This window comes from Solanum stenotomum, chromosome 10, assembly GCF_019186545.1.
Source record: "Solanum stenotomum isolate F172 chromosome 10, ASM1918654v1, whole genome shotgun sequence".
NCBI classification, from domain to species: Eukaryota; Viridiplantae; Streptophyta; class Magnoliopsida; order Solanales; family Solanaceae; genus Solanum; species Solanum stenotomum.
Genome location: NC_064291.1, coordinates 56,301,839 through 56,322,179, shown reverse-complemented (window position 1 = coordinate 56,322,179; position 20,341 = coordinate 56,301,839). Strand labels below are relative to the sequence as shown.

General features: G+C 35.9%; 3 protein-coding genes across 5 annotated transcripts in view; 2 read left to right on the top strand and 1 right to left on the bottom strand.

Moving 5' to 3' along the window:
* Window positions 1-106: 106 nt before the first annotated feature.
* On the top strand, window positions 107-7,549 carry LOC125841227 (uncharacterized). The gene is made up of 8 exons (XM_049520307.1): window positions 107-325; window positions 1,790-1,840; window positions 2,423-2,546; window positions 3,012-3,081; window positions 5,049-5,382; window positions 5,496-6,566; window positions 6,685-6,834; window positions 6,939-7,549. The coding sequence occupies exons 2-8, from the start codon at window positions 1,814-1,816 to the stop codon at window positions 7,371-7,373; spliced, it is 2,211 nt and encodes a 736-aa protein (XP_049376264.1). The 5' UTR covers window positions 107-325; window positions 1,790-1,813; the 3' UTR covers window positions 7,374-7,549.
* Window positions 7,550-9,891: 2,342 nt separating this feature from the next.
* The window catches only part of LOC125841284 (ABC transporter C family member 10-like), a 170,641-nt gene continuing 160,191 nt past the window's right edge, over window positions 9,892-20,341 (top strand). Inside the window, exons 1-11 of one of the 3 annotated variants that reach the window (XM_049520384.1) lie at window positions 9,892-10,131; window positions 11,308-13,341; window positions 13,451-13,771; window positions 13,851-13,937; window positions 14,052-14,639; window positions 14,720-14,884; window positions 14,975-15,269; window positions 15,360-15,574; window positions 15,656-15,961; window positions 16,311-16,773; window positions 16,860-17,085. In XM_049520384.1, coding sequence (XP_049376341.1) covers window positions 11,320-13,341; window positions 13,451-13,771; window positions 13,851-13,937; window positions 14,052-14,639; window positions 14,720-14,884; window positions 14,975-15,269; window positions 15,360-15,574; window positions 15,656-15,961; window positions 16,311-16,773; window positions 16,860-16,969 — 4,572 coding nt within the window. In that variant the 5' untranslated portion in view covers window positions 9,892-10,131; window positions 11,308-11,319 and the 3' untranslated portion in view covers window positions 16,970-17,085. Of the gene's footprint in view, window positions 10,132-10,978; window positions 11,000-11,299; window positions 13,342-13,450; window positions 13,772-13,850; window positions 13,938-14,051; window positions 14,640-14,719; window positions 14,885-14,974; window positions 15,270-15,359; window positions 15,575-15,655; window positions 15,962-16,310; window positions 16,774-16,859; window positions 17,086-20,341 lie in introns of those variants that run through there. The other 2 variants (XM_049520385.1, XM_049520386.1) reach the window with 2 other exon arrangements.
* Window positions 17,184-18,993, bottom strand: LOC125841296 (BTB/POZ domain-containing protein POB1-like). Its single transcript, XM_049520398.1, has 4 exons — window positions 18,739-18,993; window positions 18,595-18,652; window positions 18,193-18,472; window positions 17,184-18,082 (listed from the first exon to the last, which is right to left on the bottom strand). Exons 1-4 carry the CDS (start codon window positions 18,913-18,915, stop codon window positions 17,266-17,268), a joined length of 1,332 nt encoding a protein of 443 aa, XP_049376355.1. The 5' UTR covers window positions 18,916-18,993; the 3' UTR covers window positions 17,184-17,265.

The following is a 20,341-nucleotide window of genomic DNA, read 5'->3' as shown; positions in this document are numbered from 1 at the left end:
AAAATTATACTCCATCAAACCAAACTTGCACGTTTCTAGAAAAAAGGAATTTTATTTATTTTGGTTAATAAGCTTTTCGAAGTTTTTTTCCTTAATTTGATTTTTTTTTTTTGACTCTGTTTACCCTACTAAAAATAAAATAAATCAAAATCCTTTTCCACCAGTGAGCCTCTTCTCTTCTCCCTCTCTTTGGTCTCGCATCCTCTGGGGCTTTCGAACAATAACACAGAAAAAAAAAGCCATTAAACTGTGTTGGGTGCTTTCAAGAATCTGCAGTTTTTATCACAACATCAGTTTCTTGCCTCTTTTTTAGATCCAGTATCAGGTCATTATACCGAAGCTGTTCTTTCTTATTCTACTTCATTATATACCAAAGATTGTAATTTCACCTGTATAATTTCCATAAAGATTATCTTTTTCGCATACCATCTTGCCTTTTTGATATGTTGGAAGCTGTTTAGGGGTTGAAAATATCTGAAATTTATCTTTTCAATGCAATTTTTTCATAAAATGTGAACTTTATCAGTTTAGAGGTATAATTTCCTTAAAGGTTCTCTTTTTCACATACCATCTTGTTTTCTTGATATGTTGGAAGCTGTAAAGGGGTTGAAAGTATCTGAAATTTATCTTTTCAATGCAAATTTTTCATAAAAATGTGAACTTTTTCAGTTTTGATATGTATATGTACTTGTTATTATATGAAAATGGTCTCGAATAGAGCAGAATGGATATAGAGTATTTAGTTGATTGAACCCAAGGGTGTGGCATAGTTGCCAATGAAGTGGTCGAGAGCGGTGAGGTCTTAGGTTCAAATCCGGAGACAAAAATATTAGGTGATTCTTTGTATCTGTCCTAACCTTGGTGGACAGAGTTACCTAGTACCTTTTGTTGGTGGGAGGTGGCAGGTATCCCGTGGAATTAGTTGAGGTGAGCGTAAGCTGGCTTGGACACCACGGTCATAAAAAAAAATGTATTTGGTTGATTGATGCACCTTTACTTGCTTTTTAAGTATTGAACCTAACTTATGATAAGACTTGCTCCCTTGGGAAGAGGGGTGTTATGGGTTTGGTGAAGAAATTTGAGGGTATGGATTTATTTTCTGTTTTTAGCTCTCAGGGTTTAAGGTATGCATTTATTTTCTATTGTTAGCTTAGGGTTTTGGTCATGTTGTTGATTTGCATTACTGTATTCTATTGTTTATCAATATCACTGTCTTTCTTTTTAGGTTGATTCTACTCGTGCTTTAGTTACCTTTATAATTCTCGCAAAAGCTCTATCATTTGTATTGCATCTTCCCCTGTTGATATATTGGAAACTGAAAAGCAACCAATATCTGTCTTTTCAATGGGAAGTTCTCATAAAAAACGTGAACTTTTTTCAGTTTTATGTATGTATCTGAAGTCTCTATGAAGCCAACTTATGATAAGAGTCACTCATTCTGAGGGGATTTGGGTGATTTGCCTGACGTTCTGGGTATACCTTCAGTTTCCGTTTGAGCTCAGTGTTTTTGGCCTTACTGATTCACATTAATGTATTCTATCATTTTAGTGAACTCCTTAGGCAATGTAGTATTGGAATTAATTGGGCCCAAATAGAGAGGAGTAGTTCCCCTGGATTTATATAGCCAAACCCAAATATATTTAGGATAACGTAGTTGGTTGGTACATTCTTTCTTTTGAGGTTAGTTCTATACATTATTTAGCCTTTTTTCTCTCAAGTCATTTAGCAGTGTCAATTTAGACTAGCATGGTTTTCAATTGTGCCTTTCTTTTTGTTTTACTGTCTACAGGTCTGGAGGCTGTAATACATATGAATGGCGTGGAGGGCGGCTGGAAAAAAGGTGTGTTTTTAGGCCTCTTCTGTTCGGGTCAACTGAAAATCACTTCATAACTGATCCTTGACCTTTCAAATAGTCTATTTGCTTTCATACAAAAAAAAGAGTCTATTAGCTTTCCATGCTTGTACTTCATGACATCGACATCTATAACATTTCCATTAGCAAAAACAGGAGGGTTGTATGTTTAGATGGTTATCTGGAACTGTCTACTGCAAAGTGTTATTTCGGACCTATTTAGAGCTCTTATCTATAATTTTTGGATTTTGGATACTAGTCTTGTATCTTCATTTAGTGGACAGTATAGTTTCTCCAAAGAGGATGTAAACTGCATTGTCCAAATGAATTCCCAAAATATGTGCTGTTGTGCACTGCATTGACCAAATATAAGTTGGTTAATCACTTCTATTGGAAAGCTACTGCCCCATATTATCTGATTTTCCTCTCGTGGCTGCCAATGCACAAATCTACCCAACCCTGTCTACATATTATGTATTCTACTATGCCATTGTTGAGACTCCCTCTTTGCCTAGTTAGTGTGCTTTCGAGGTAGTTCTATGCAGACTTTTACATGGAGTGTTTCTGCAGGATACCTTCACTAGTCTTACAAAGGCATTGGCAGTAAGATCCAGGTATACTTCAGCATCAGTTTCCAAATCTAACCTTGAAGAGGTGCAGAGAACAATTCCAGTTTTGGTTGGACAAATACAAGGTCTGTACATTTGTTTTTCTTGATTTCTTCATGTACAAGGCCTGCACTTATTTCATTTGTTTATATTAACCATCTTCGGTACAAGGCCTGCACTTAATTTCATTTGTTTATATTAAGCATTGTGCTTAATCATCATCCTTTGAATAGTTTGTTTGGTGATTTTCTAACTCAGATGGGTTGCCAGCTCATCATCTTCCCTATTTTCTGAACTTGGTTTTTGGTACAGGAGGAGAGGCAAATAATTCTAGTTCTTGTTCCGCTGCTTGTAGAAGTTGTGTTTTTTTTCCACGCCTCTTGAAATACAAAAGTTTTAGTTTTACTAAGGCCAATTATTCGTGCTACATCTGGGTGAAATGCTTCTTATTTCTAATTCTTGGCTATATTTTCCGAGAGCTGAAATTAAATGAGAACATGGCTTCAGATGATGTACAGGCATGTATCATATATTTTCCCTCTATACTGCAGGATGCTTCCTGAATGCAGCGCAATGGAAGTCGAACTGTACCAACCTCCTAACTTACAGAACTTCGATAAGGTGAAGTCCACAACTTTACTTTAACTTTCCCAGGGATTTTTCGGTTAATTCATTTATAAAAGTAAGTGACATCATTCTGATGATAAGTTGTGTTCTAAGAAATATGGAATTAGATGAATAAATTCACTAAATAAAAATATTGAATCTTGTTGCAAATTGGGTAATGACTAATGGTAAGCTACTTAACATCCAACTGCTTTAGAATGCAAAGAGATTCTTTTTCCTATAAACAATGAGGCAAGTGCTGATGTTAAAGATTCTAATTTTATGTTGTATTCAACTGCGGCAGAAAGTATCTAGAAGAACACTCTAGTGCTTCTCAAAGAACTTTACCTTCTCAACAACAACATAATTAATGTGATCCCATAAATGGGGTTTGGGGAGGGTAGAATATATGTAGACCTTGCCCCCCCCCACCTTGTGGTAGAGAGGCTGCTTCCAAAAGACCTTTACCTTTCAGTTTCAGCCAAAATGAGGATAAGACATTTTCCACAAGCTAAAGAACTTGAATCCCTAAGAAGTTAAAAGATGGATCAGAAATAACTTCTTGCTTTTCATAATGAACATGTTGGTTTGGAAAGAATTCTATCAACTATTTGCTAATTATGTTGTTCTTCAACAATCTTTTGCTAATTATGTTGTTCTCAACTGGAGATCTCTTACTAATTAGCTAGAAGAACACTCTAGTGCTTCCTGTTGAAGGAAATCCCTTTCAGATGCTGAAGGGAATGATCTTTCAACCATTTCATTCTACAATTGCTGGTTTCTTAAATGCTTTTCTTCTCTCCGTGTGGTTGAGAAGGGGGAGGATTATGTGAGAACAAGGATTGTTTTGTGAAAAAACTACATTTGAAGCAAGCACAAAATTTGATTCTTTGAAAAGTTTTTGGTCTGCAGATTTCCATTAGTAGTCTATAATCACGGCTATCAAACCGGCAAATCACAATGGGAAAATTACATTAGTGAAACAAAATTTTCAAACACTTCAAGAAAAAGTTTACAGCTAGGCGGTGCAATGAAGGGAATCATTATTGGCTAGGCGGTGCAATGGAGGGAATCATTATTGGCTAGGCGGTGCAATGGAGGGAATCATTATTGGCAAACAAAATGCTTTAACAGTTCCCTTTCAGCAAAATGCTTAAGAGTATATTTTAGCACTCCTGTACCAAAAGACTTACCAAAAAGGTGGTGGATGCTACCTGCATTGTCCAGTAATAAGAATTTCAGTGAAGAGGTTAAATCTTGAAATAGATTGCTGAATAATGAAACTCAGGAATTAAGACTTATGCAACTCAGGAGGTAGCTGTTAAGCATCAATTTGAGTGGAAACTTTTATGCAAGAATAACAGGTTTAGCCAGGTTTTTTTATCAATAATTTCAAACAACAGGCAATGGACAGTAATAAAGAAAGAGAATTCACTACATCTTAAGAGAATACACTACATCTTTGGCCTGCTCTTTTTCAGTTGGGGGTCTCAATTGTGGTGAAGATTGACATCAAAACATTAAATCTTGAGTACAATTAAATCTTAACTCAACAAGGGAATTGGTTAAAGTTTAAAATAAATTTTCGTTGTGACTTGCAAGTTAAGTGAAGTTTTACGTGACATTGTGCGGAGATGTGTTTTTTTTTCTTTTTCAGATTAGTGGTTTGCCATGGTTAAGTAATAAGTTTGGCAGAACTGAATAATTTTTCTTCTAAAATGGTCAAGTTGGTTGTCAATGGTGAGCTGTTATTTTTCCCTTGAAGTTAATTGCACTTCTTTTATAACACTCCAAAGAAAATAAGGATAAATTTGCACAGTGGTTTCTTCTTTGAGGGTTAATCTGAACATTGAAAGGTGAAATTAAAAATCATAGGCAGCGTGATAGAGATAAGTTAAAGACTGTGGGCAGCCTGAAAAACCTAACAGTGTTACCTTTTGGTTGACATAATAGAGATAATATAGTTTGTTTTTTTCCTCTAGGTGTTTTCATGCCAGTCCAGAAACACTGGCTTGGAAAAAAGAACCAGAAGCTTTGGGTTTGAAGATTCAGAAGAAAGGGAAGTTCAAGAAAAGGACAAAGGATTCCTCACCACCCGTTGAAGCTCCTTATGTCCCTCCCAAGCTAAAAAGAGCTGCTAGCTCTTCCTTATCAGATAGAACTGTAGAGATATTCGAGGGCATGACAATTGTTGAGCTGGCCAAACGTTGTGGCGTGCCAATACCTGTTGTGCAGGATATCCTTAAAAATGTGGGGGAGAAGGTTGACTCAGAATATGATCCTCTTAGCATAGACATTTCCGAGCTTGTTGCGATGGTAAAGCAATTTTTTTGTTCCTTTCTGTTTTTTAATTTGAGTATCTGACCTTCCAAGCAGGATGCTATCTGTGGTTATGGACTAATATAATTGTTTTCTTGTTCCCTTTGCAGGAAATTGGAGTAAATGTTAGGAGGCTGCATTCTAACGAAGGTGCTGAAGTCCTGCCACGTCCACCAGTGGTCACAGTGATGGGTCATGTTGACCATGGTAAAACATCCCTTTTAGATGCTCTACGTCTGACTTCTGTGGCTGCTAAGGAAGCTGGAGGCATAACTCAGCATTTGGGAGCATTTGTTGTTGGAATGTCTTCTGGGGCATCAATCACGTTCCTTGACACTCCTGGTCATGCAGCATTTAGCGCTATGCGACAAAGAGGTGCAGCGGTTACTGACATTGTTGTATTGGTAGTGGCTGCTGATGACGGTGTTATGCCACAAACGCTGGAAGCAATGTCCCATGCAAAAGCAGCTGATGTTCCAATCGTTGTCGCTGTCAATAAATGTGATAAGCCGGCAGCAAATCCTGAAAAAGTGAAAATCCAGCTTGCAACAGAAGGGTTGGCTCTGGAGGAGATGGGTGGAGATATTCAGGTTGTTGAAGTCTCTGCTGTAACAAAAACTGGATTGGATAAGCTGGAGGAGGCGTTGCTTCTCCAGGCTGAGATGATGGATCTGAAGTCACGTGTAGATGGACCAGCCCAAGCTTATGTCGTCGAGGCAAGGGTTGATAGAGGACGGGGTCCATTGGCTACTGCAATAGTGAAAGCAGGAACCCTTGTCTGTGGTCAGCATGTTGTTGTAGGTGCCGAGTGGGGAAAAATCAGGGCTATTAGGGATATGCTAGGAAAATCAACTGATAGGGCTAGGCCAGCTATGCCTGTAGAGATCGAAGGACTCAAGGGGCTTCCAATGGCTGGTGATGACATTATTGTCGTTCACTCTGAGGAAAGGGCAAGGATGCTTAGCGCAGGGAGGAAAAAGAAATTTGAAAAAGATAGACTTGGGAGGAAGATGGACGCAGAAAAATTAGGAGCTCTAGTGTCTGAATCTAATTTAGAAGATGAAGAAGGTGAGGTTGAAGAGAAGCCCAAGAGGGTTGAAATGACAATAATAGTAAAAGCAGATGTTCAAGGAACTGTCCAAGCCGTTACAGACGCATTGAAGAGTTTGGATAGTCCTCAGGTGAGACAAATAGTGTTTCAGATGCATTGATCAGCTCTGTTTTAGTGTTCACATGCATTTTTCATACTTTTTAGAGAAACTTCAGTTTCAAAATTGTGAAAATTGTCCTTTTTTATAGGTTTTCGTGAATATTGTCCATGGAGGTGTTGGGCCTATTTCTGAGTCCGACGTGGATTTAGCACAAGCTTGTGGTGCATTTATTGTTGGGTTCAGCATACCAACTCCACCTGGTTCAATAAATCAAGCAGCAAACAAAGCTGGCATTAAGGTGCTTTTTCTGGTCAATACTTAATGTGGTCGCCGTTTCTCATTTGAATGCTCCTAGTACACGCTGAAAACGTTAAGCACATACTCATTGAGATTTTGTTGCAGATAAAAATCCATCGTGTGATCTATCATCTTCTAGAGGATATTGGCAACTCTATTGTTGAAAAAGCCCCCGGTACATTTGAGACGCAGGTTTCAGGCGAGGCACAGATACTGAGCATATTTGAGCTTAAAGGAAGGAGCAAAGCTAAGGGAGATGACGTCAAGATAGCTGGTTGTCGTGTGATAGATGGCAGACTCATCAGATCATCAACAATGAGGCTTCTTAGAAGTGGTGAGGTTGTTTTCGAAGGATCTTGTGCATCGCTAAAGCGTGAGAAGCAGGATGTTGAAGCAGTTGGAAAGGGGAATGAATGTGGACTTGTGATTCAAAACTGGGATGACTTTAAGGTTGGAGATGTCATCCAATGCTTGGAGCAAGTCAACAGAAAACCCAAATTTATTTCATCTCAAAGTGGTGCTGTTAGAATAGAATGTTGATAGAATTTTCACTTTTTTTGGCAATGTAGAAACCTTTGTCTCATTAATCTTCTATTTATTCTTATTATTGAGTATAAGTAAAACAATTTTGCTGTATAAATAAAACTCAATAGTGAATTCTTTACACTGAACAACAACAATTATACAGTGTATGGTCATAGTTTTTGTTCTTCTCCCTTGTTTGGAGTAGTCTCTAGTGGTGGAGCCACCCTTTTATTACTGTCTGTCTGAGTTGTTAACCATCACTTGATCTCACACGAGGGCTTCATGTTTGAGTTGTTGACAATCACTTGACATCGGGCTTCATGTCTGAGTAGTTGACTATCACTTGACATTGGGCTCCGTGTCTGAGCAGTTGACTATCACTTGACTTCACTCGAGAGTTCTGTGTCCGAGTTGTTGACTATCACTTGACCTTACACGAGGGCCCTTATGTAAAGTAGTCTAGGATGGCCCTCTCCCCACCACCCCCATCCCCCACGTTGCCACTCCTTAAAAAAGTGATATTTTAAAAAACATAAACATGTGACTCACATGCTATTTTCAGAATTTGATTGGTTTTTCAAAATTTATTTATATCACATAAATTAATACAAAATAAATATCATTATTGGGCACGTGCTCCGCAGGGATTCCATATCTAGTCTTTATATATTTACCACTATATTAAAGTTTATTTAATTTCAGATCTTCAATACACCTGGATGAAACAATTATTTATTATCTGTCCACTTTTAATTATCATGTTGTGTTTTTCAAAAGTCAATTTGACAAATTTTCAAAGTTAAATTAGATTACATTAATTTAATATTTTAAACAAAAAAAATTAGATATTCAAAAACTATACGAAAAGTATTATAAAATTTAATATTTTTTGCAAATCAATATGATAAAAAAATACATTATAAAATGTAAGTCAAATTTATTATCGTTTGACTCTAAAAAAGAAAACTATGACAATTAAAAGTGGACGAAAATGGTAACAAAAAACAGGGTAAAGCTTATTCGCATCGGGTGTTTACACCAAGCCAATACATACATGCCATGTGTTTAAATTTATAGTTCATTTTACTTAATCATAATTAGTTAACGTGTGTTTTACTTCATTAAATTACGTAAAAATGAAAATTGCATTGACTTGGTGTAAACACCCGGCACGAATAAGTTTTTTCCCAAAAAAAGGAAATAAAAAGACAGTCTGACGTGTAGACTACTCAATATCTCAGCATATTGGTGTATTTAATTTTTGGAAAAAACAAAACTTTAACTTCATGATAGAGTGTTGGGACCCTCTTTCTCTTGAGATAAATTGGAAAAAAAAAAAATACTTGTCCTACCCCGCCTTCCCCCATAAATTAGTTATGCGAATTTTAAAATTGGCAACTAAATATCGTATTAATTTTATATATAAATTTTTTTTTTATCCACTTACCAAATATTGTATTAATTATATATATGATATAATTTTTTTTCTTATCCATCTATCAAACGTCGTATAAATTATACAGACTCTAATGTATGGACAAGACTTTTTTTTACACAGCTATCAAACAACCCCTAAGTTAACATTGGTAAAGAAAAGACTAATAATTTTAAATTTTATAAAAAAAAATTCATGCTCGACTCGAAGATATTGTTCATGCCATATGGCATAATTGTATTAAAGAACAAATAGTTACTTGCTAGTTACTACTATTATTGATTAATGAAGCCCTATAAAATTATATATTGACATTTTGTTTATGAATACAATTTGCTCATTTAATAAAATTATATAAAAATTGAATTTTATTTGATATTTTCACGACTCGTAAGGTTTTAACGTAAGGTCAGGCAGGTCAAAATATTTCAGTTGTTAATTTGTAGCAGACTGCAAGACAGATGTTTTTTCTTTTTAAAATTATTATTATTATTATTATTATAATTATTTTCAAGTTGTGGTTAATTAATTTAAATTTAACTTTTAGTATCTTAATTTATTTCAAGAAATTTGAAGAATGCATGTATGAATGGGACAAATAGGACGGATCAAAATCTTAGCGGGACAAGACTTGTTCTACCCCGCCTCGCCCCAATTATTATCTCTACTTTCATATTTACGGAAAAAAATACAATTTAGAAATTTAAATTGCATGTCTAAACAGAACATCAACTCCAAATCAATCTGATTTCAGAATAGATCCAAACTTGACTCTTTATCTTGTTTTATTTACTTATCTTCATGTAGATATGAATATACTTTCTGTCTAATGGCATCTGATTTTCTAACAACCCATTTTTTTAAGAATAATTTACATATTTAAAGCAAAGAGAGATTTTTGGCTTCTACCACTTTCTTTTTCAACAAATATAATCTTTGTTATATTATATTCTTTGAAACAGACAAAAAAACTTTATATTATACTATCAAAGAGCACAAAAAAATAAAATGTCATCAAGTGTTAGTGGTTGAAATTTGTGTGGAAAAAATAACAATCATAGCAATGAAACTTCCCAAGTTTACACTTTTGGAATTTTACCATATTTTACCAGTTACCAGAACTAAATATTAGTACTTATATACAAATATGGTATTCAACAAACAAGAATGGAGTTATGCTATAGTGTACACACAAGCTACTTGAAAAATTCATTGAAGTTGAGGGGGATCAAATAAAAGATTGTTCTTGGAGCTCAAATTGTTGGAAATCTTACGGAAAATACTTCTTTATGAACCTTGTAGGAAATTCTCATTGCTTGAGGCGTGTAGACAAGAAAGGTAAATTCCAAAACTTTTGATTTTATTAACTTTTTTCTTGATTTGATACTTTGGCTAGTTATGTTAATGTGTTTTGTTCACTTTTAAGTTCAAAGATTAGTGCTTTAAGATTCTATTACACTAGAAATGGAGTCAGAATTTGATGTTTATGAGTTCGGGATTATAGTCTCTTCTGAGTTATTGAGTTTTAAAATAGTGTTTAGTATATATTTGATGAATATTTTACTATAATATAGAGTTATTCGGATTAAAGCTATTGAGTTCTGCTGAATCCGTAAGGGAAGGTCTAGGCAGAGAAATGGTGAACAAAAGCAAAAACACATGTAGGTGCTTTTCAAACTAATAATCAGTGTTGACAATGAAGCAAAAGATCTTCACAATAGTGGAAATGCTTGTTTATAAGATGTTCTCTTTTATCTGAAAGTGGGACCTTATTTGATTAAAGTAGGTGCTCTTTATTTGATTTTTAGATGTCTTGTACATTTAAAGATGCCCTTTTTGTACATTTCAAACAAACACTCAAACTCGGACTCAATTGACAAGTAAACACTTCAACTTTAAGAGTGCACATCTAGACATCTCAACTAACAACTAAACACTCCAATTCGTCTCTGATGTGTCTCGTGGACATCCTATGCTGACATGACAGGTAAATTTGGATGTGTCTAGATGATCATTTTGAAAATTGGAGTGTTTAACTCATGACACAATGGAGATGAGTTGAGCTGTCTAGATGTGTATACTCAAGTTGGAGTGTTTAATTAATTGCCAGTTGAGACCAAGTTAAAGTATTATGCCTTTTAAAAAGCACCAGCTTTGAAAGAGTAATGATTTGCACTTTCAGCTGTTGACATCTTGCAATCAAAAGGTGATTTTACTTCTGAACTGACTGTTTCTTGATAATTGTTTCCAGGATTTTTTTTGTAAGTCTGAACATGAAAAATTGTATGATACTGGACTGAAATGAGCTTAAATGGAGTAACATTGTTAGTGAGGGTTCATTTAGTCGTCGACTCCACTTGCTTGAGATGGAGGTCATTGTAGTAATCGTTGCTGTCGTTTTGAAAATCCAAATGAACCTTTCCTGTTATATTTCATCTTTTGAATACTCTTACATGATTGTTACATATTAATGGATACAAAATTTTAATTAGTTTTTATTTTTTAGATTATCAGGGATATATAATCATGGATCTCTGGCTGGTTTTCTGTGGGAAGTATGAGTGTAAACAGAAGGCTGGAGAGAGTTGCAGTTCAACTTTTCTTGATTCATTTTCATGCACCAGTCACATATTGGTCATTTTTGCAAATATCCTGCTTCTGATGATTCTTGTTTTCCTCTTCTCTACCAAGTTTTCATCACGAAAGAGCGTGTCGTCTTCTGAGTTCCAAGGCAATTCTATCTTGTCAAGTTGTTCCTACATTTTCAATGGCAGTTTAGCTTTAGCATACTTGAGTTTTGGGACATGGAAAATTTTGCAGAAAGTCATCGCGGATCAAACTGTTCTACCGCTACTTCAATGGCTAGTTCCGTTGTCACAAGGGCTCATGTGGTTGCTGCTGAGTTTACTTTCCATTTACAAGAAACAGTATACTTCTTCACCAGGGAAGCTGTGTGTTTTTCTTGCAAGCTTACTAGCAGCATTTCTTTGTATTTCATCCGTATGGCAAGTAATCGTAGAGAATGTAGTGTACGAAAAATCAGTCTTGGACATGTTACCACTACTAGGAGTGATTTTAATGACCGTTTCTGCATCCAAAGGCCAAAGGAAATTAAGCACTTGTGAACCTCTTCTGGGAGAAGAAGCCGATAATGCCTGTGGTAAAGTTGAATCGAATGAGAATACAACTCCATTTGCCAAAGCTGGAATATTTAGTAGAATGTCATTTTGCTGGTTGAATGATTTACTGAAGAAGGGCAAGGAGAAAACTCTCAATGATGAGGACATTCCAGAGTTGAGGCCGGAGGATCAAGCTGGGACGTTGTACTCGTTGTTTAAGGAGCAAGTAAATAAAAGAAAGCAAAAAAATTCAAATGCTCGGCCTTCTGTATTTTCAGCAATAGTCTGCTGTCAATGGAAGGCCATTGTGGTATCTGGATTGTTTGCGCTGATTAAGACGGTGACTGTGTCAATAGGGCCCTTGTTTCTTTATGCCTTCATTGAACTTGCCAAAGGAAATGGAGCTTTCAAATATGAAGGTTATGTCCTAGCCGGGGGAATCCTTATTGCTAAATGCATAGAATCATTAGCAGAGAGGCAATGGTTTTTCAGGACTAGATTAATCGGTCTTCAAGTTAAATCCTTGTTAACTGCAGCTATATACGATAAGCAACTCCGCCTTTCAAACACTGCTAAGAATACTCACTCACCTGGTGAAATAATAAACTATGCCACTGTTGATACCTTTAAAGTTGGTGAATTTCCATATTGGTGTCATCAAATATGGACAACGGGCGTTCAGGTATGCATTGCATTAGTCATAATGTATTATGCTGTGGGACTGGCTACCGTACCAGCTCTACTATTAGTTGTAGCAAGTGTGCTAGGAAATTCTCCAGTTGCCAAATCGCAGCATAAGTACTTGACAGAGCTTATGATCGCGCAAGACAGAATGCTAAGGGCCATAACTGAAGCTCTTACTAGTATGAAAGTGTTGAAGTTATACGCGTGGGAGAAGCATTTTAAGAATGCAATTGAAAAGCTAAGAGAAGACGAATACCGATGGTTATCAGCAGTGCAGATGCAGAAAGGCTATTACCTGGTTTTGTTTTGGTCAACGCCAATCATAGTATCCGCGGTTACTTTCTGGTCTTGCTACTTACTCAAAGTCCCTCTTAATACCACTAATGTCTTCACATTCCTTGCCACTTTACGCATTGTTCAGGAACCTGTTAGGTCAGTTCCTGATATTCTTGGAGTATTCATAGAAGCAAAAGTCTCCTTATCTCGAATAGTGGAATTTCTTGAGGCCCCAGAGTTGCAAAACAGATGTACTGAGCAGAAGTATCGAGGGAAGGAACTTGAGCATTCAATAATCATGAAGTCCAATGGGATATCATGGGATGCAAGTTCACATAATCCTGCAGTGAAAAGTGTAAACCTTCATGTCAAACAAGGGCAAACGTTAGCTATCTGTGGAGAGGTTGGTTCTGGTAAATCAACTCTTTTAGCTGCAATTCTCGGAGAGGTTCCATACGTTGATGGCTTGGTAAGTTTTACGTCAACTTCTCATTCTCTTTTAACTGTCATTTTATTTTTGGGTAATACTTGGATATCAGCAAATGCTAAACCTGTTTCATTGGCTTCTCAATTTTCAGGTTCAAGTTCATGGAACGGTGGCATATGTTTCTCAGAATGCATGGATTCAGACAGGAACAATAAGGGAGAACATACTATTTGGTTCCACCATGGATCAGATCAAATACCATGAAGTGCTTGAAAGGTGCTCTCTTGTTAAGGACCTTGAAATGCTTCCTTTCGGTGACCAAACTATTATTGGAGAAAGAGGTGTTAACCTCAGTGGCGGACAGAAGCAGCGAGTTCAGTTGGCACGTGCACTGTATCAAGATGCTGACATATATCTATTGGACGATCCATTCAGCGCAGTTGATGCACATACCTCAACCTGTCTATTTAATGTAAGAACATTTATCTCGACAAACTAAAGATCGAAAAAGCATTTTGTAAAATAGCTAACTTTGAATCTCATATGATCAGGAATATGTCATGGGAGCTCTTTCGGAAAAGACAGTCTTGCTTGTGACTCATCAAGTAGATTTCCTTCCTACATTTGATTCAATATTGGTTAGTAATCTATTCTGCATAGCTTAATCTCACTTACTATGCATCATGTACTCAATACATTTTAGCAGATTTTATGCAAGTATGTAATCTAACAGAGTTCTATTTTGTTATTAGCTAATGTCTGAAGGGAACATCATTCAGTCAGCTTCCTTTGATCAGTTGCTTCTTTCTTGTGAAGAGTTTCAAAACCTCATTCATGCACATGACGAGGCGACTAAAAGTGAGAGTAATCGAGGGTGCTCTCCACAAGAAAGGACCAAAAGCTCCGTACAGAATATTCGTCCTTTATGTGAAGAAGAACAGCTAATAACACCTGTTGGTGAGCAGTTGATCAAGCAAGAAGAACGAGAAACAGGATACACTGGTCTTAAGCCGTATAAACAATATCTTGGCGAAAGCAACGGCCTTTTTTACCTCCTTTTGGTTATATTTTCACACCTCCTATATATGGTTGGCCAGCTAGGACAAAATCTTTTGTTAGCTGCTGATTTACAGAGTTCAAGAACCAGCAAATTGAATCTCATCCTAATATACTCATCCATAGGTTTTGGTATGTCAGTGACCTTGTTATTTAGGTCCTATGTAGTGATTAATTTAGGCCTCAAGTCTTCAAAATCTATTTTTGCCAAGTTACTAACGTCTATATTCCGAGCACCAATGTCATTTTATGACTCAACACCACTCGGAAGAATACTTAGTCGGGTAAGAAATGACAACCTAAGCTAGCCTATGACAACAATGCTTGAGAGAATATATGGAACTAACATAGTCTTGTTTTGCAGTTGTCTTCAGACCTCAGTGTTTTGGATCTCGACTTGTCATTTCGATTCAGTCAGGCTGCGTCCTCAACCTTGACCACATACTTCAGCTTAGGAATATTGGCTGCTCTCACCTGGCCAATCTTGATTATCATTATACCGATGATTTATATGACAGTGATTTTACAGGTGAGCATATTAACTACTCGATTCATTACTAGTCCTTATATCGACTACCTGCTCAACTTTTTAGTCCCACTGTTTTATTGTTCTGCATAGAGATTCTATTTTGCTTCAGCAAAGGAACTCATGAGAATTGATGGAACAACAAAGTCAGCAGTTGCTAGCCATCTTGCTGAAGCCATAGCGGGAGCAATGACCATCAGAGCTTTCGAGGAGGAGGATCGTTTTTGCACAGAATATCTACACCTTGTTGATAGAAATGCAATTGCACTTTTCCACAGCTTTTCAGCAACTGAGTGGTTGATCCAACGTCTGGAAATACTCTGCGCCTTAGTTCTCTCATCCTCGGCCTTAGCCATGGTTTTACTTCCCTTTGAAGCTTCTGACTCAGGTAATGAAATTCATTACATTATGCAGCTAATCAAACTAGAATAAAATGAAGTTTGGTTCATATACTTAAGACTTAGCATTTGATTTTCAGGATATATTGGCATGGCTCTATCGTATGCTCTTTCGTTAAACGTTTTCCTAGTTTCTTCGGTCCAAACCCAATGCATGCTAGAAAACTCCATTATTTCAGTAGAAAGACTTGAGCAATACATGCATATTCCTAGCGAACACCCTGAAATTATACCAGGCAACAGACCTGATCCCTCTTGGCCTTCCATTGGTAAAGTGGAGATTATTGATTTAAAGGTTAGTATCCTAGCTCCTTAGTTATCGATCTTCATTTATTCATCGATGTAGAACATAGATCGAACGCAATTTATATTCCAGGTCAGATATCAACCGACTGCTCCACTAGTTCTACAAGGCATTAGCTGCACAATTGAAGGTGGATATAAAGTTGGAATTGTTGGCAGGACAGGTAGTGGGAAAACAACTCTTATCAGTGCCTTGTTTCGCTTGGTAGAGCCAACAGAAGGAATGATCATCATAGATGGCATAAACATTTCAACAATCGGGATTCATGATCTTCGATCTTCTTTATCAATCATTCCACAAGATCCCACGCTTTTTAGCGGAACTGTTAGATACAATCTTGATCCACTGTCAGAGCACACTGATCAGGAGATATGGGAGGTAACATTTCCTTATAAACATTGTCAAAATTCATCATTCTGCTGCAAAATTACCTTATAGAGTTAACTCGCGTTATACGAGTACTAACTCATAAGTACTTTTTGACTTATCTAAGCGTGTGGTACCCTTTCGAGACAAAACTCCTAACCCCCTCCATTCCATTTCTGTTGTTCGTCCTTTTTCCCAGTGTAAAAAGGCATTTCTATCGCTCTAACAGAAGTGTTATCAGCACTTCCTACCAAACACATTAACTTTGTATTATCACGTTCAACACTTCTATTCATACATATAACTGTTTATTTATAAAATCAATTTCAATACTCATTTCCGTTATCATCATGTGTGCAAGGTTTTGAGGAAATGCCAACTTCGAGATGTTGTTCAACAGAAAGAAGGAAGACTAGACTCCTCAGGTAATCATGATGATAACTTAAATCCTCTGCTCAGACTCTTCAAAAATGTCACCATGTTCGTGTCAGATCCTCCTCATGACACGGGTGCCAACAATATTTTTGATGAATCTGAGCAACATAGTAAAATTATAGTACTAACAATCAATAGTACTTATATAGTGTCACAAGATGGATCAAATTGGAGCATGGGACAAAGACAATTATTTTGTCTTGGAAGAGCATTATTAAAAAGAAGAAAAATATTAGTTCTTGATGAAGCAACAGCATCAATTGACAATGCAACAGATTCAATAATTCAAAAAACAATAAGGACAGAATTTGAGGATTGCACAGTTATAACAGTAGCTCACAGAATCCCAACAGTAATGGATTGCACTATGGTTCTTGCTATAAGTGATGGTAAGATTCAACAAAAATAATTACTTACTTCATCAAGCGTGTTTTCGATACGATAAAAAAATATTAAATTACATTTTTTTTTACAGGGAAGCTGGTAGAGTATGATAAGCCAATGAAACTTATGAATAAAGAAAGTTCATTATTTGGGCAGCTTGTTAATGAATATTGGTCACATTCTCAACATGTTGACATATAAATTAAATCAATATGAGTAACCTATATGGAACTCATTAATAAGAATTTAAGTTATATACATTTAATTCGCGTTTACATGGCATGTTATGTTATTTTTTTTCTAGTTATCAATTAATACTTACTACACATCAATTTATAAGTTCAATAAATCATTGCATCAACAAGCCAAAATAGAATTTAAAGCATAGATGCAACTTTTATAGAAACTATTTAAATACACATCCCAAAGTCACTGAAACTACTCAACAAGTTTGATTTTACTAATTCACAACACTGCAAATATGGCAACAGGCAAATTCATTCCCTGATCACAGTAATATCAGCACGAATATGCAGAATTTCATCGATGAAATACAAACTATCTTCACTCAGAAAAGGGATCCAAGTTACACCACAAAGGTTGTGGCACCCCACAACGATGCCACTACTCAAGGTGTGGCTTCCCTTATACATGCTCACAAATTCGTTGTCTGGTTTCACACGCACTGAAAACTCGTAATCAACTGCAAGTGGCTGAGACTCCTCCCCTTGCATGCCCAGGAACAACCCCAAGCAATGGTAAACACCTTGTTGTTCTATGTTGCAATGTGCGGAAAGGAAAAGCTCTTGTCCACCCAAATGGAAACCCTGTGAAAAGAGTTTACCTTCAGGAAAGAGGTTATTACACTCATCACTTTTCAAATCTAGGTAAACAACAGACAGCTGATGAGGTGCTTCAAACTCGAGAGCTTTAACAGGTCTGAGTTTGTACGCCCGTTCCACATAACGATTGTTGAAAGCATTCTCCACCCTGGCAGCAATTTCACCCTGCTGATACGGTGGTTCGGCCTTGTAAAAAAGAGCCTCCAAGACAAACTTTGAAGCAAGCTCCCAACCAAAGTCATTGCACGTCATGATTTCCTTCAGCTTTGTGCATGTCATGGCTGGAAACCGAATGAGGAAACAGAGATATGAGGTCCATACTTCTCGTCGTTCCTCAAGCTTTGGGTAATGCATACGAGCCCACTTCAATGCAAAGTCATACACAGCATCCTCTGATGCAATCTCAAGAAGATCACTGGACAGAACAACCTTAATTCCAGAAAGAGACAAACTCAATGCCTCTATTTCGAACCTAAAAAGGATTCAAGGAAAAAGAATGAAATAGAAATGCAAATCATTCATACTCTATTAGCAGTATAGATGGTTAATGTAGAAGTGTCTGGAGAGTTTAAGTCTACTCACTTTGTTATGTCCGTAAAACGAACTAGAAGGAACACGTTGGCAGCATCTGCCAACGGCCGAACAACATTAACCTTTAATACTTTGGAAGGAAGATCCAAATAAAGCAACGCGGTTTCAGTTGTCATGGGTTGATTCTGCAATTCATTGCTGCAGTAACTCATGCATGACGCCGCCTCAAACTTATCAGCAATCATCAACACATCAAGCAGACCAGTTGGTGTTTTAGCTGATAATGTATTACAATACATAAACTTCAACAGGTCCATGAGGGCTGCTTCTTCTGCTCAAATAAAATTGACAAAGGCAAACACACATTAACATTTGGTTTTATTACTTGATTCAATCAAGAAAGAAATGTAGTGGAATAAACTTTCTCACAAGAAAGGAAAAATTAATACTTACCCGACTCATGAATTTGTACAATTACATATCGTTGCTCTTCCGTGCCATTCGAGAACAACTAATAAAAAAACAAATAGTTGTAATTAAAAAAAAGCAGGGAATGCCAATTGAAAAAATAAATGTATTGTATTAAGGAGTACTCACCTTAAAAAAGAAAATACTCTTTGCAGCAACAATTGGAGAACTGATGTGTACAGTTCTCCAGCAAAGAGGATGACTTTTATTCATCACAATGTTAGGAGGCGATTTCTCAAGCCTTCCTATAGCTGCTTCTTCTCGTTTGTCATCAGCATCAGACAAGCGAAAGAGATAAAGGTACATAATGAAATAATTAGGAAAAACCAAGAAACTAACGGTGCAGAACTCCCAAATAACTATTTCAAGTTACATCGCATAAGTTTCAGCATCAAACATAACTATATAAAAATGAATTCACATGCTCATTCATTCTTACCTTTATTTTAACAAAAAAGAGAATTTAAATTGAAGATAAAAATTGCAGCAGTTATATTTGTAAAGGAAATGCAACCACATCCCAGCCCTAAATTCATAAACCGTCTTTCGCATAACAATTACTTCTATAATTCAAGTCTAAACTAGTTGAATTTAGCTATATGAATCATCTATATTGCAAACTTACCTTTTTCATCCATTGACCAAAAAGAAATTCTCAAGTGAAAAAAACCGTTTTTTAGATCTATGATTAGAAACCAAAAATCTATGGACTAAAAGATGTTATAAACCCTATCTATTAATAATTATAGGTGTTAAACCCTAACATAGAAGTTGAAAAAGAGTCCATTTTATTTCTTGGTTTTTTCTCCTTCTATAACAAAAAATCTATGGTAAATTAGTGTTCTTTTTTCATTCATGAAAACAATCCAAGGCAAAAAGATGTCAGCATAATCAAAGATCTAACTGCTTTCTTCTGTTTAAAAGCAAAAATTTATGAATTAAAAGATGTCAAACCCGATCTATTAAAAATATAGGTGTTTAACTCTAACACATAAAATGAAAAATAGTCCATTTTATTTCTTGGTCCTCCTGTAACAAAAAATCTATGGTAAAATTAGTGTGTTTTTTTCATTCATGAAAACAATCCAAGGTAAAAAGATGTTCAATCTTATGCAAAATCGAAGATCTAATTGTTTTCTCCTGTTTAAAAGCAAAAATCCATGGGCTAAAAGATTTTAAAATCGAATGTAGGTGTTTAACTCTAGCATAGAAGTTGAATAAAAAATCAATTTTATTTCTTGGTTTCTTCTCCTCCTGTAACAAAAGATCTATGGTAAAATTAGTGTGTGTTTTTTCATACATGAAAACAATCCAAGACAAAAAAGATGTTAAACTTTTATGCAGAATCAAAGATTTAATCGATTTCTTTTGTTTAAAAGCAAAAAATCAATGGACAACAAGATGTTAAACCCTATCTTTTAAAAATTTATGGTAAAATTGGTGTTTAAAGTTGAAAGACGGTCCATTTTATTTTTTGATTTCTTCTCCCCCTATACAAAAAATCTATGGTAAAATTGGTGTTTTTTTTTCAACCATGAAAACAATCCAAGGAAAGATGTTAAACTCTTATGCAGAATCAAAAATCTAATCGATTTCTTCTGTTTAAAAGCAAAAATCTATGGGGAAAAAAGATAGATCTTTCATCTGTAATGAAATGAAAACAGAAAATCAAATCATCAAGCATTCAAAAAAAACAAACATTTCATGATTTTTTTTCTTTTCTCACACCAAA

What these genes read in the sequence shown, in the direction of transcription:
- LOC125841227 (XM_049520307.1), top strand. Translation starts at nt 1,814, where the DNA reads ATGGCGTGGAGGGCGGCTGGAAAAAAG. An exon ending in ACTTACAGAACTTCGATAAG is followed by an intron (nt 3,082 to 5,048) that starts GTGAAGTCCACA and finishes TTTTTCCTCTAG; the next exon opens with GTGTTTTCATGCCAGTCCAG. An exon ending in TTTCCGAGCTTGTTGCGATG is followed by an intron (nt 5,383 to 5,495) that starts GTAAAGCAATTT and finishes TTCCCTTTGCAG; the next exon opens with GAAATTGGAGTAAATGTTAG.
- LOC125841296 (XM_049520398.1), bottom strand. Translation starts at nt 18,915, where the DNA reads ATGTACCTTTATCTCTTTCGCTTGTCTGATGCTGATGACAAACGAGAA. An exon ending in AGAGTATTTTCTTTTTTAAG is followed by an intron (nt 18,653 to 18,738) that starts GTGAGTACTCCT and finishes TTTTTTTATTAG; the next exon opens with TTGTTCTCGAATGGCACGGA. An exon ending in TGTACAAATTCATGAGTCGG is followed by an intron (nt 18,473 to 18,594) that starts GTAAGTATTAAT and finishes TTATTTGAGCAG; the next exon opens with AAGAAGCAGCCCTCATGGAC.